Below are 13,072 nucleotides of genomic sequence, written 5' to 3' on the forward strand. Positions count from 1 at the left end.
TTCATACTTCATTCTGAGTTCCAATCTCAGTGAGTTTGACTTCACCATTCAAGTGCTAATAATATATCAAGGTAGATTTAATTAACTTATTTTCCCTGCTTAGCAAAAATTAGTTTTGTCAACAACAGAAAAAGTCAATATTAAATGGAAGCTCTCTGGCATTTCTGTGATGAATAGTTAATTGCTTGACCTTTCATGATCAGAGATGTGTATCAATGGGTAATAAGACCTGTTGACCTTTTCCCAGAGATTCTGGTACCTGTGCACAACGTCTTGGTGAATTGAGACTTGAATGTATCTGATGCCCTCTCCTTCTGAAATGGTTGCTGCAGATGTATGTAAACTTGCAGTGAATCAGGTGTGTGTGTGTAGAATGTTATCCACTTTGTCATCAGCTAGAAATAAAAAAAAACACCAACAAACTCAATTACTAACCCTTATAAGATCCACAAGAAAAAGCCTGCAATCTCTCTCCCTTTTCAACTGAAATACTTATTGAAAAGTTAAAATTTGAGAGTGAGAAAGCTCAATTATTTTAGCCTCAGTTGGATAAGAGGTTAACATTTTTCTTGTTTTTGAATTAAGTTTTACTTTCCTTTGATTTTGCAATGCTCTTTGTAAGTAAATCCATTGATATTGAATTCTTGTAATATGTTGGACTTATTTCCTTAATAATTTCACAAGAATAACTTTAGTTTGGAGTTGGTTTCTAATTTTTTATTAGACTGTTAATTCTTATGAAAGTGATAAAACTAGCTCTAACTTTTTTCTTTTTTTTTTTTTTTTTTTTTAAATAAAGTTGTCCTACTTGGCAAAGTGCTATCCTTTATTTGACTAGTTGGAAAAATCCCATTAGCTAGCTTTTAGGATCGATCACTATTTTCAGCTTTGTTCAGTTCCGCCATCATATGATTTTAATGTACTGTGATGGTTTTCGATTGGTCTGACATACAGCATATTGCTGCAATTCACCATGGCCTTTTGTCAGCTCTTCTGTGAGATTCAGCTCCGGAAGTCTGACCTCACCGTTTCTTTTTGGTGATGTGGGTACCCCTCCGAAAACAAATTAGCTCGCGTGAATTTACTCATCATCCCATTTTGGCATTACAAATGAGATAGGAACAGAAAGTGTGTACTTGCACGCTTTACTCTAGTTCTCCGTGTCTGTCTGTAGGCCTGCCTCTCTCTCTTTCTCACACGCGCACACACACACACACACACACAATCTCTCTCTCTATTTGTGAACATACTATTTGAAAATGAGTACTGTTTGTTGTACGAATTGAAATGGTTACTTGAATGTTACCGGTTTTAGTATGTGGTTATTTTAACCTATATTTTTTTAAAATTTTTTTTTTTTTCAAGCTTTAAAAAAAGTTAGATTGACAAGTGACAGATCTATTTATTGCGTTGTGTAAACTCAACTTTTGTTGCATCTCTCTTTCGCATCCGTATCACATCAAGAAGTCACATGCTTTACTTGTTACCTATATAAATTAAATGGTCTCTTCTTCACCAATGTAATTGGACCAATAAATATTGATTCATATAAGAGAATTGTTTTAATTATAACCCGAACGAAATTGTTTGGTTTACTCCTCCCTTCCTCCCTTGTCACTCACTGTCTATTTGCCTGTGTGTTTCCACTGCAATAGAAATTTCAAGTGCAGTCTGGAAAGAAATCAATATTTCCATGTTGTGGGTTTCTGCTTGTCTTCCTGGCACATTTTCACAACTTGAGCACACACAAATACATTTTATATAATCTCATCTTGGCTGTCTAAATAGTGTGGTGCTCAATAAATGCTTTATCTTTTCCTTTTGCTTTACCCCCCAATACTTCACCTTATTAACAAACATTATTTAATGTTTGGTTATTGATCCTGAAATATTATATAACAAATTAAGTTATCATCTTACTTCAAAGTTCTTTGTAAAGATATTTGCGATTTGTCTTCTTTCCCCGTCTCCCTTTATCAACTAGTGATAATTTACAGCCGATTTCAACTTTTACAGATGTAAAAATTATAAATCTTAGTGTAAAAAATCAACTTACATGAAAGCAATTTTATAAATTAGTATATTTTGAAAAATGGTTAAATTTATATCTCTTTTACTCATCATCATCTCTAATTTCCTCTCCGGCTCTTTTGCTCTTAATTTCCCTCTTTCTCTCTCTGCATTTGCTCATTTTTTCTCCCTCTACATCACTTTCCACTTATCAATTGTCTGTCTCTGTCTATATATATCTTTCTGTCCTTTTCTCCATCGCTTGTGTCTCTTCGTTTCTCTTCCCACGTGTCTGTTTCTCTCTCCGTTTGTCTCTCTCTTCTTCTTCCTCCTCTTCGCTCTTCTCACGTGTCTCTCCATCTCTCACCCCACTTGTCTCCCTACGTCTCTCTGTCGCACTCTCTACATCTCATCTCTTTCTTTGATGCTCATCTCTTGTCAGTCACAAACTCCTCTGTCATACCCAGTTATTGTTTTATTCTCCTGTTATGAGCCGCCTCTCTCTCTCTCTCTCTCTCTCTCCTTCACTTGTACTACTTACTATGCTTCTCTCTTCCTCTCTTACATTTCTTTCTCTGTCATGCACACAGCTCTGTTCGTGCAGTTCTTCCTTTCTCCGTCGCTCTGCTTTCCGTTTCTCTTTTCATGTCCCCCTTCCTTTTCTATCTTATTATTCAGCAGTGTAGGTAATGCCTATTTTTTTCTTCTAAAGTGACATGACTCCTTACTGAACATTTCTAAAAGGGTGCTATATAATCAAATGAATTATGAATAGCATATTTTTTTTTTATGACTAATATGACTAAAAAAAAAAAAAAAAGAAGAAATTCCATTTAATGTTTGATATAAAACTTGTTCCATATTTATGCCTGAGGATTCCAGCGGAATCTGCATTGAATTTGACAATATAGACAATATATTTTTAGTACACAGAGAATAATAGGGTTTTTTTTTGGTTTTTTTTTAACCAGAATATGTTAGTTAATTTTTTAATTCACTTTTTCTTACTTAGAAGAGAAGCCAACAACATTTAACAAAAATTTAAATACATTTTTCTACTTCATATCTTAATGGAAATAATTTTGTTTCCAAAATCAGGTTACTACTTAGTAGAAGTGAGCATTAGGCGCACACACAAACACACGCACATAATGTGGGGTAATGGTTTCCGAATAGAATAAGCTGGTTTCTTCAAAAAGTTTTGCTGTTGGCTTTGATATAATTTACAATTGTTAAGTCATGTTTTTGCTAATTATTTTCATATTCTGCCCAAATGTAGCAAATTAGTATTTTTTTTCTTTTCTTTATTTCGACTTCCTATGATTTAAAAACTTTGCGTTTCTTATTTCGCGTATTAAAAGCTTGTTTTAAAAGGAATCTCACAATAATTACATCTGTAGGCATGTTTTTTATGTGCAGAATATCCGTTCCCATTCGATTTCTTTCAGTTAGTAAACATGCAAGAGAAATTTTCATAATGGATGTTAAAATAAAAATTTTTCTTAAAAACGCTCTGCTTTTAGTTATATCTGTTTACTATCTCTGTTGTAAATTTAGTCTCACAGGTAAATATACGTGTGTGAATGGCTTATTATTGATAAGCATAAGTTTCCTTTAAGAGATAGTTTTCTTTTCTTTCCTTCTATATAATCATTTAGTATTATTGCAGTTTTTTTTTAATTATTGCAGTGGCTCTTTTTGTATGTACGAAACATGGTTTTTTCATAGTTGTGGGAGTGTGGTTGTTTCAACAACAGCAGTATAAGCATAGCATTTTGTGCATATGCTTTTCAGTTTGTCCTTGCGTTAGCAGCAGCAGTGGCAGCAGCAGCTACCATCAGTCCAGTCAAACCTGAGGTTAATGATGAACTAATGTGGATCACGCCTTCACAAGGAATTTAACAGCTCTCCTAGAATAGTCTTTGCATAACTCCGCCCACCATTGTCATAAGGATGATCAGGGCTTTTCCCAATAGGATATGTTATCTCCCAGAAAAGAAAAACAGTCCATCAATGAATGTTGTATATAGAAATGGTTATTTCAGTTGTAACATTAAGTTGGGATTTCCTAATGTACACTGGGCTCAGTCAAATGCTTTTTTTTATATGCTTATGTTTTGTTGACTGACCTCAACGGAGTAAGGATATGCCTTATGTCTTTGCGACTGCTGGCAGCTAATTTATATTTTCATATTGTCCTTTAGCCAGGATCTACTACATTCTTCTTTCTTTCTTCCTTTGGATTATCATTAGTTTTACTCAATAATGCTTATGGAAACTGCTACACAAACACCTCCGGTAAGACTGCAGTGTGTTAATTATGCTAAACTTTGCCTTTCCCTTACTCCATCCACATTGCTTGCAGCCAGCAAGAATATGATTCTTGTAATTTCCTTCCGGAAAGTAAGGAGTGGTGGTGGATTGATAATATATATATAAACGGGTTCGTGCGTGTGTGTGTGTGTGTGTGTTACTTTCTTTTCTCCTCCTCCTCTTCCTCCTCCTCCTCATCATCAACTGTATTTATGAAGGATTGTTTTGAAACCACAATCATATAATTAAAATTCACTCCTTCCTTTTTCTGTTACCTCCTAATTTTGTTAACTATATTTCTGTTTTTTTTTTTTTTGTTTTTTTTTTGCTTTTCTTTTTTAAACGATCTTTTTTATTATTTAATTTTCTGTATTCGAAAAGTCAAACTGATTAGGAAAAAAATTTATTCAAATAAGTGTTGGCCATACTTTTAAGTTGTCAAGATTAGTCAATAAATCAACGCACGTGTCTTGAATCTTTTTATATTTTTTTTAGTATAACAACTCCTTACTTCCCCATGACAAAAATTCTATTATAACTTGAGGAAATTTTTTTGAAAGGTAATCCAGTAATATAATAGTAGAATATAAGGCTATATTCGTTATTGTTTTTTTTTTTAAAACTTCCATTATTTTAAGGACCTTTTCTTCTTTTGCCGGTTGATCTCGAAAATGTAATTCTTGTAGCTGCGGCTTTGCATTTTCCTTATGATCATTAAAATGCCATTGTTTGCAGACTGATGTGATTATTTTTTTTCTTGTGTATTTTAAGTCTTAAAAATATTTCAATTTATGCTTGCTTTCGCATACATCACTTAATACTAATGATAATATTCATGATTTGTTAGAAGTAGCTCCCCCTTGTATTGACTGCTGCGTTAGCCACCATTGCCTTTGCCTCTCTTACTACTACCATGACTACTACTACCACCACCACCACCACCACCATTGCTGTTACTACTACTGCTATGGTTTTTGTCCACTTATCTCAGTGTGTTGCTATTCATCGGAATCTCACAGTTGTGTTAGTGTTCAAACCCTGTCTACCTCATCTTCAGGATTAATGGAAATGTTGCTTGCTCCGTTCATCATAATTCCATCTCAGCCTGTATGTAATGTAGAATATATTTTTTTTTAAAAATATATTTTTAAAAAATTCATCTCCAGTTATTCTTTTAGTCTTTTGAAAGCACATTCATTTTTGCTAGACACACAGACACACAAACACACACACACACACACACACGCAGATATTATTCCTTATAGTTATGCTCAGTTATTGCTTATTTTTCATGATATGAAAGTTATTCTATTTTGTTAATCACCACTTTGGTGTTATGAATTATTGCACGTACTTGTGTTGTACTCTTCCTGTGTGAAAATTTTCTTACACTTTATTTGCAGTTTATTCTTAAAGCAACTCTTAAAACATAAAAATGTTTTTAGACTAATCTATTAGTTGCTTATTTTATTAAAAAAAAGTACATCCTTTTCCTTGAGCTGCAATATTTAGTTAGCTATGTATTTGGATTAAAGTACATCAAATTTTGCTGAATAGGGGAAAAGTAGCTGAAAAGAGTTACAGATCTTTTGAGATTTTCTTTTGTATAGTTTCTCCTAGGCTTTGTGTGTGTGATATTCTAACTGCCCTTGTGTTTTGAACTAACTTATATTAATAAAGTAATTGTTTTCGTCTTTAATGAGAAGAATTAGTCAAGATGATTAACGGAATTTTCACATTGTTTTTATATCAACTAGTGTATGTATTTATATATTTTTTTTACATAGGTTTTACAAAATCAATGCTACAATTATGGTATTCTTAAATATCTTGTGTCAGTATCCCAGAGTCTGTAGTAATGGTGGGTGTGTCTTTCTGCTTCCTTTTTCTCCTAGCAGTTTTATTGGAACTTACAAGCCTCTCCTGCAGCAATCTTTTCAGCTTCCTTTCCAATTCTTTCAAATCTCCCCCAAATACATTTAAAATAGAACAAGCTTTTTGTATTTTCCCAAATTTGTTGTCTTAATATTGTTTGTGAGACTCTTTAGTTATCAACATAATAGCAACAAGCATACATGTCTACTTTTGACTTTAAAAAAAAAATTTTTTTTTCAATCCTTAAGCTTGTAATTTAAAGGTTTGAAAGGAAAGTTCTTTCACTTTTAAGTGAAGTTGATTCAGATCCTTGTATATATTCATGCTGTGTATATTTAGATTTTCCATTAGGTGTTTTTTTTTAAATTAGATTTCTTTTTGGTCCCCTTTTTTAATCTGCTTAAGGAAAGTTTTGTGAAATGTCTTAGCTTTACTGAATGCCTTAATAAGCAGTCTTCCCTGTTACAATTCATTTTCTTTTAATCACTGAAGAGTAATTTTCTCTTGACGAATACAGCGAGTGCGTAATGTATATAATTCGGAATTCTATTTTTAGTTACTGATCTAAATATTTATAGCAGTTTTTTCTCTCTCTCTTGTGCTGCATTAGTGTAGAATAATGTATTATTATAAGGTTTAGTTACTTTTAAGAAATTATTTCTTGATATAGAATCACTTTCTTTTTTAAATTATGAATCTTATATTTACATAACATCTTGTTTCACTATTTTACTTTTCTGTGGTCATTCATTCCACATTCTCCCATCTAATTTCTCTCTTTTATCTTTGTTATTGTCTCATTCAAACTCCATTGCATGTTTCTCTTAATCAAGAACTCCATTAAACAATTTGAAAAGTTGAAAATTCCATGTATATTCCCATTCAAAATAAAAAAAGTTTTGAGTTGTGCCTTATAACTATTCAGTTAATTTGCTGGGGGTGGGGGTGGGGTATTGCTATATAAATAATAATTACTCTAATTGCTTTGAATTGAACAAATGTTTGTCTGGTGTAATGATGAGAATCCTCTTGAAAATGAAGTTACTTTTTAAAATTAGTTACATTATACCTTTTAGAAATTTGTTTGCATTTTGGGAAAATACTATTTCTTTCTTCTTTTTCTTTGCAGGAGATGAAGGTGAACTGGGCTACGTCTCCTAGTAATCAGCCAAAACAAGACACAAGCAGTAAGTATTAGACATATATTAAGCAGGTATTCAGATTTTGAAGACCTGGTTTAAATTTTATTTCAAATAGGGAATAAGAGTCATAGATTGTAGTACTTCTGGAATTATTACAATATATTGTTCATTTGTACACATTTTGCTTGTTTTGTTTGAAGTTGTAGGCTACTTCTTTAGCTGGTATTTTCTATCCTCTTAGGGGTTGTTTGCTGTTACGATCGTTAGTGATTAATTGAACGAGTGATCAAATGCGTGGTAATTGCCACCCTGTCTATTTGATATTTTCCAAACTGTATTTTTCTTCATCCATTTGTAAAGTAAAATGGAGAAAGACTTGTAATTTATGTAGCATTTTACATATTTTGGGGCTTAAAATAAAAATTCATATCTGTATAATAACCATTTTTGTCATTGGCACTATTAGTTTTGATATTAGATCTCTTCTCTGTCTTTCACTTGATATATATATTATAAAGTGGGTCATATATCAAAGTATTTTGATACTATATATAATTCCTGTGGTATCATGTATTATATTTGGCTTTTAGTTTTTACCCCTCCTTTTAAAAACTTTTTATAGTGTGCTTATAGGTATTTGGAGATTTTTATATTCCTCTAAAGCTATGTATTAGACATAGGTGTATTAAATTTTGCATTCTTTAGACCTTGTTTGCAACAGGCATCATTTTACTTTTGCATGTCTGCTCGCATACAAACACAATTTTTGTTTCAAATTTGTGAAATTTGATCTTAATTTGTGTATTTAGAACTCTTGGTCAGTCTCTCGAGTAATTTATACCACCAAGAAATCTGCATCCTGTGACCAGAGATAACAAGTACAAAAATGCATGTCCTAAAAAGACCTGGAGGTGTAGTCTTGAATGTGTGTGTTTACAAGGAATATTTGTAGTACTTTAGTGATCAATACATGAGTAAGTTATTTATAGAATGGTTCCCTCTCGGAATATATCTTCAGCTAAAAATGGAACTGATTTTTTCCCCCCACCCTTAACTTTCTTGTAGTTATATAAATTCTTGTGAACAATAGTTTGTTGTGTTTGTTGGACATTTTTTTTTGTAAATCATCAACACGGGTTTTTTTTTTTTTTTAATTGGATATTTGGTCTTTGATTTCCTTTTGAAATCTTGATTGATGCTTCCAGCTCTCCCATTTTTAAAAAAAAGATATATATTTTGAATCATATCTGAGCAAAATAATACACTCACACACATATTAGATGGGGTACGTTTCTGTTAGAGGGTTTATAGCTGGCTGTTGCTGAAATTTTCTGAGGACAGTAAACTGCTAGCAAGTGGTATATATGCTGGTAATTGTCCTTAGTGATGTCAGAACAATTGTCATCTTGTTTTTGAAAAAAGTAAAATTTCTCTTTCCACTTGCAGGGTCAAAATTAGGGCTGGGCAGTAAGTAAAATTTATCTATTCAGAAAGATAGTTTGTCATTAACAAGCTGACACCAGCTTGCATATTTATATAGAATATATGTACTGTTCCTTCTCTCCATATTCTGATTCAGAGATTTCAGGTGGCTATTGAGTTGTTTGTGGCTGCACTCTTCTTCCTCTCATGCAACTGTCTTTGACAAGGAAACTACTGTTTTTCTTCACTGCCAAATTTAGGTTTGTAGCTGGAACAAAAAAAAACAAAAAAACAAGAAAACACAAAAGAAAAAAAAAGAGCAAAAGAAAAAAAAACAACCAGCTGGTTTTTGTTTTTCGAGAGAAGCAGTCACATTTGTTTTGAAGTAAATTGATTGGAATTGAGGAAGAAATAGGCAAAGATGAAGAAACTACTCTTCGCAGCTGTCTGGAAAAAGGCTGTGTGCTTATTTTTCAACTCCCTCCCCACTTTCCAGTTGTGGTTTGTTTTGATACAAAGTATGATCAGAATCAGACTATTTTTCTTAATTTTGCATTCTACTTGTCAACCACCAAAATATTTTATTTGCCTTAAATAGAGGGAAAAAAATGTTAGGCTTTGAGAACAAATCTTGACTGCTATTTTAATGCATTGTAACTTTTGAGTGCACTGGTTTACACAAGATGCTGAGCAGTTTTTGGTCAAGATTATTTTCAACGCCATGTTGGTAGGTGTTAGTAAATCTTACCTTTTCCTTTTCCTTTTTTTTACACCTGTTTCCTGTTTTATCAGTAATCCGATAATGTAGTCTAATTGTCCTTCCATTTGTTTTTCACTTGTGTGTAGATGTTACCTTCCATATTACTAGAAACATGTAGAACCATTTCATAGACTCGTTACATCACCTTGCACTAACCTAATAGTCTTTTTTGTATGTGTATGTATTTGCATACAAACATTTGGAATGTAGGTAGGTTAACCTTGTTTTGTGTTTTTATTTATTAATAATTACATAATAATTATCACAATAAACACGCAATTTTACCGTTAAAACTAAATGGCTGTGTTTTTAACCTTGTGTTGCAAGTTCGATTTGCTAGTTAACACCTTTTTTTTTTTTGTTGTTGTTGGGGACTAGTTGTTATTCTCCCTATGTGCCTAAATACCACCTTTGTAATATATAGGTATCATCCTTGGAATTATATCCAAATGTTGATAAAATTTGGCATGCATCGTCATTGGTTGTAGTCTGTATTTGAAATATTTAGGTTTAGTGTCTCAGCTAAATTTGGTTTGTAGTTTTGTTTAATGTAGTTCAGTATTATAATATATATATATAGAAAGAAAGCATGTTCAGGTTCTGTAACTTTCAAAAGGTTTTTCTCACTTGTAGTCAAGTATAGTTTTATATGGTTGACTAAATAAATAGTATGGTGTGAAGCTTTAAAACAATATGTGAAATAATGGTAAACCAAAATTAATAAATTAATATATTGTTGGGTATAGATCGTCTGGACCCTACCAAGTAGTTGAAATTCTAGGAAAGATACAATTACAAATACTATCAACTAATACTAATATAATACTTTGGTTAAACTAGTGATTGAAGCATGGCATTTCTATGTACATGGCTTTTGTATTGGTGTTTGTAACTGCAGCTCAAAGCCTTTTCTGTTTCCTTTTTTTTTCCCCTTCATCTGGGTATTGTAACTTGGAAAATTCTCCAAAGTTACTTGACTGGGAAAATTTTCACAAAATCTGTTACATCTTGAATAATCTAGCTTAGAAAATGTGAGTGTCTGAGCGTAGCTGGTATTGCTATGGTTGTAAGTTTTCACAATTTGTTTTTCATATTGGAAGATTAAATCTAGTTTTACTGTCTAAATTTACCTTCCAGTTTTTTTTTGTGTATTTGAAGAAAGGCTGTTTAACCAGATGATTATATAACCATGGGCCTATTAAATCTCGCATTGTTTTAAATTTGCTTTGGAAATTCAGATTTTAAAATGTTGCAATTTTTCTTAATGAACAGAATATCATGAGGGTAAACTCTCCAAAAAATTCTTGTTCAATTTTGAAAGCTGGTCAGGGTTGAAAGCTCATTGTTTTAAATCCACTTTTATCATGCTATCATCAGTTAGAGGAGATTCCTTGATGATGTATTTCTGTAGTTCTTTACTCTTACTGATGCCAACCCTCAGTTGCTTTTGAGTTAAACACTTTATGCGAAAGACACACATGAAAACACACCTGTGTTCACACACACTTAGATGCACACAATGGTTTTCTGTATCTAATTTCACTTGGCAAGGCACTCTGAAGTGTGTCGTAGAAGACACTTGCTCAAAGTCAGATTGAATCTGTGTGGCTGTGAAGTGTTCTCCTTGATCACGCTGCCATGCCTATCCCTGGCTCAGTTTCGAAAGGATAGATTCAATTGTTTAAATTAAAATTTTTTTCTATTGAAACACTTTATTTGCAGTTTCTAGTTTCTTCTTACATATCTGTATTCTTGGTAAATTTGCTTCATGATGAAAATGTTTAGGTTTTGATGTATTTTGTGTGTTTGGAGTAGAACTTTCTAAATATATTTCTCCTAGCAAGGACACATTGGACAGGGTAGTTCTGGACACACAATTTGAAAACAAGATGCCTTAGTCTTGACTGGAACACAGGTCTGTTTCATCTGGGCATGCTTAGGGATTAGATTACACTAAATTGATGGCAGGAAATTAACTGTCTGTACCTACTTGTCGATAAACCAGAGGTAATCTGAACTGCAGATACATTTATAGTTTATATGTATTTTCAATTGTTATAAGGATGTATGTTGACTTGTAACTAAATAATATAGTAATAATGAATGACGCTCAACATGGTTGCTCAGCCAGCGAAGAATAGTAGCAGCCAACCCTCACTCTTTATTTGATTAGGGTAGGCTGATCTAGTACTAAACAACATCAGCAAAGGACCTATTTGTGTGGATGTGCTGTTCTTGGGTGTGTGGAATGGATGTTCGCAAAATGATTACTTTTGATTATCACTCTGATCTGTCAGGGCTAATGAATCTCTGTTGAAGGTCTAAGCTAAAGCAGCTGTCATTATTTTTATCTTTTTAACTTTGGGATTTGTTGATTTCAGGCTATTGTAATTATGATCCTACGTTTAACATGGGAATTGAGTTCTGCGAAATCGTAGGTGAAATAATATCAGATGCTTTGCTCTAAGCAGAATCTTTAAAAACTACTTAGGTATTAAGAAAGTCAGTCTTCTTGATGATAATTAAATCTGCTGCATTGTTGGGAACCCATTCAGGGTCCCAAGCGTTTTGCCCCCTTAACCTGAATGCTTCATCTGAGTGCGGCAAGAAGAACTGAATTAGCCTTCACCTGTCTAAGTGTTCCAGCTACATTCTTTTGCCCATCAGAGCTGGTGTCTTAAGTTGCAAGGAGCCAAGAAAAACACCGGAATTATTACTACTACTACATAGGGTCATGGAGCTATTAGATGCAGTTCTGGGCTGCTAAGGGTGATTTGCTTCAGTTTTATTTCTTTATTTTCAATGTTTCACATCAAATGACTCCAGCAAATGTTGAGGCCAAGTCATAAATTCAAAATTGTACAAATCTTGAGGAATACTAATTGTTCAAGCATAGCTGTAAGTTTCCTTTGCTACATGCTGGGGACAACCCCTTCATGCTGGATTGGTCAGTGGTTCACAAGTGGAACTTGTTAGATAGGAATTATACTGAAGCGTGTGTGTGTCGATATACATATATATATATATATATATATATATATATATCAAGGACAAGATTCATGAACACATGCTTTTAAGCAGAAATAACTTGTATTTATTGAGTTGCGCGGATGCCCTCTTGTTACTCTCATCATTATAAATGCTAGGAACCAGCACAGCAAGCTGGCAGAATCATTAGCGCGTCTGACCAAATGCATAGCAACATTTCATCTGGCTCTTTACGTTCTGAGTCTAAATTCTGCCGCAGTTAACTTCACCTTTTTATCCTTGTCGTATCAGTTAAATAAGTACTGGCAGAACACTTTGGTCAATGTAATGACTTAGTACTCTTTGTGAATTGCTGGCCTTGTTACAGAATCAGAAATATCGTTTTGACCATCATCATGATTATCAATACTAATTGTGGAATTATTGAGTTGTTAGAGTATGTACATTTGGGAGTTCAACTCCAGCTGAAGTCAGTGTTGCCTTTTGTCCTTCCTGGTCAATGAAATAGAAATACTGGGGCTGGTATAATTGACTAGTCACTCCCTCTTTCATGTTCAGTCCT

The 13,072-nt window shown here is 33.1% G+C and overlaps 1 protein-coding gene across 13 annotated transcripts in view; it reads left to right on the forward strand.

Moving 5' to 3' along the window:
* Window positions 1-13,072, forward strand: part of LOC115222461 (nucleolysin TIAR) — a 94,951-nt gene that overhangs the window by 24,433 nt on the left and 57,446 nt on the right. For 7 of the 13 annotated variants that reach the window (XR_003882724.2, XR_005003217.1, XR_005003215.1 and 4 more), the window contains 2 exons: window positions 7,328-7,385; window positions 8,787-8,807. Coding sequence is in view for 2 of the 13 variants with exons in the window: in XM_036511679.1 (XP_036367572.1) it covers window positions 7,328-7,385; window positions 8,787-8,807 (79 nt within the window). In the remaining 11 variants the exon portion in view is untranslated. Of the gene's footprint in view, window positions 1-4,148; window positions 4,309-5,285; window positions 5,431-7,327; window positions 7,386-8,786; window positions 8,808-13,072 lie in introns of those variants that run through there. The other 6 variants (XR_005003222.1, XR_003882729.2, XR_003882730.2 and 3 more) reach the window with 5 other exon arrangements.

This window comes from Octopus sinensis, linkage group LG2 (genome assembly GCF_006345805.1).
Source record: "Octopus sinensis linkage group LG2, ASM634580v1, whole genome shotgun sequence".
Classification (NCBI taxonomy): Eukaryota; Metazoa; Mollusca; class Cephalopoda; order Octopoda; family Octopodidae; genus Octopus; species Octopus sinensis.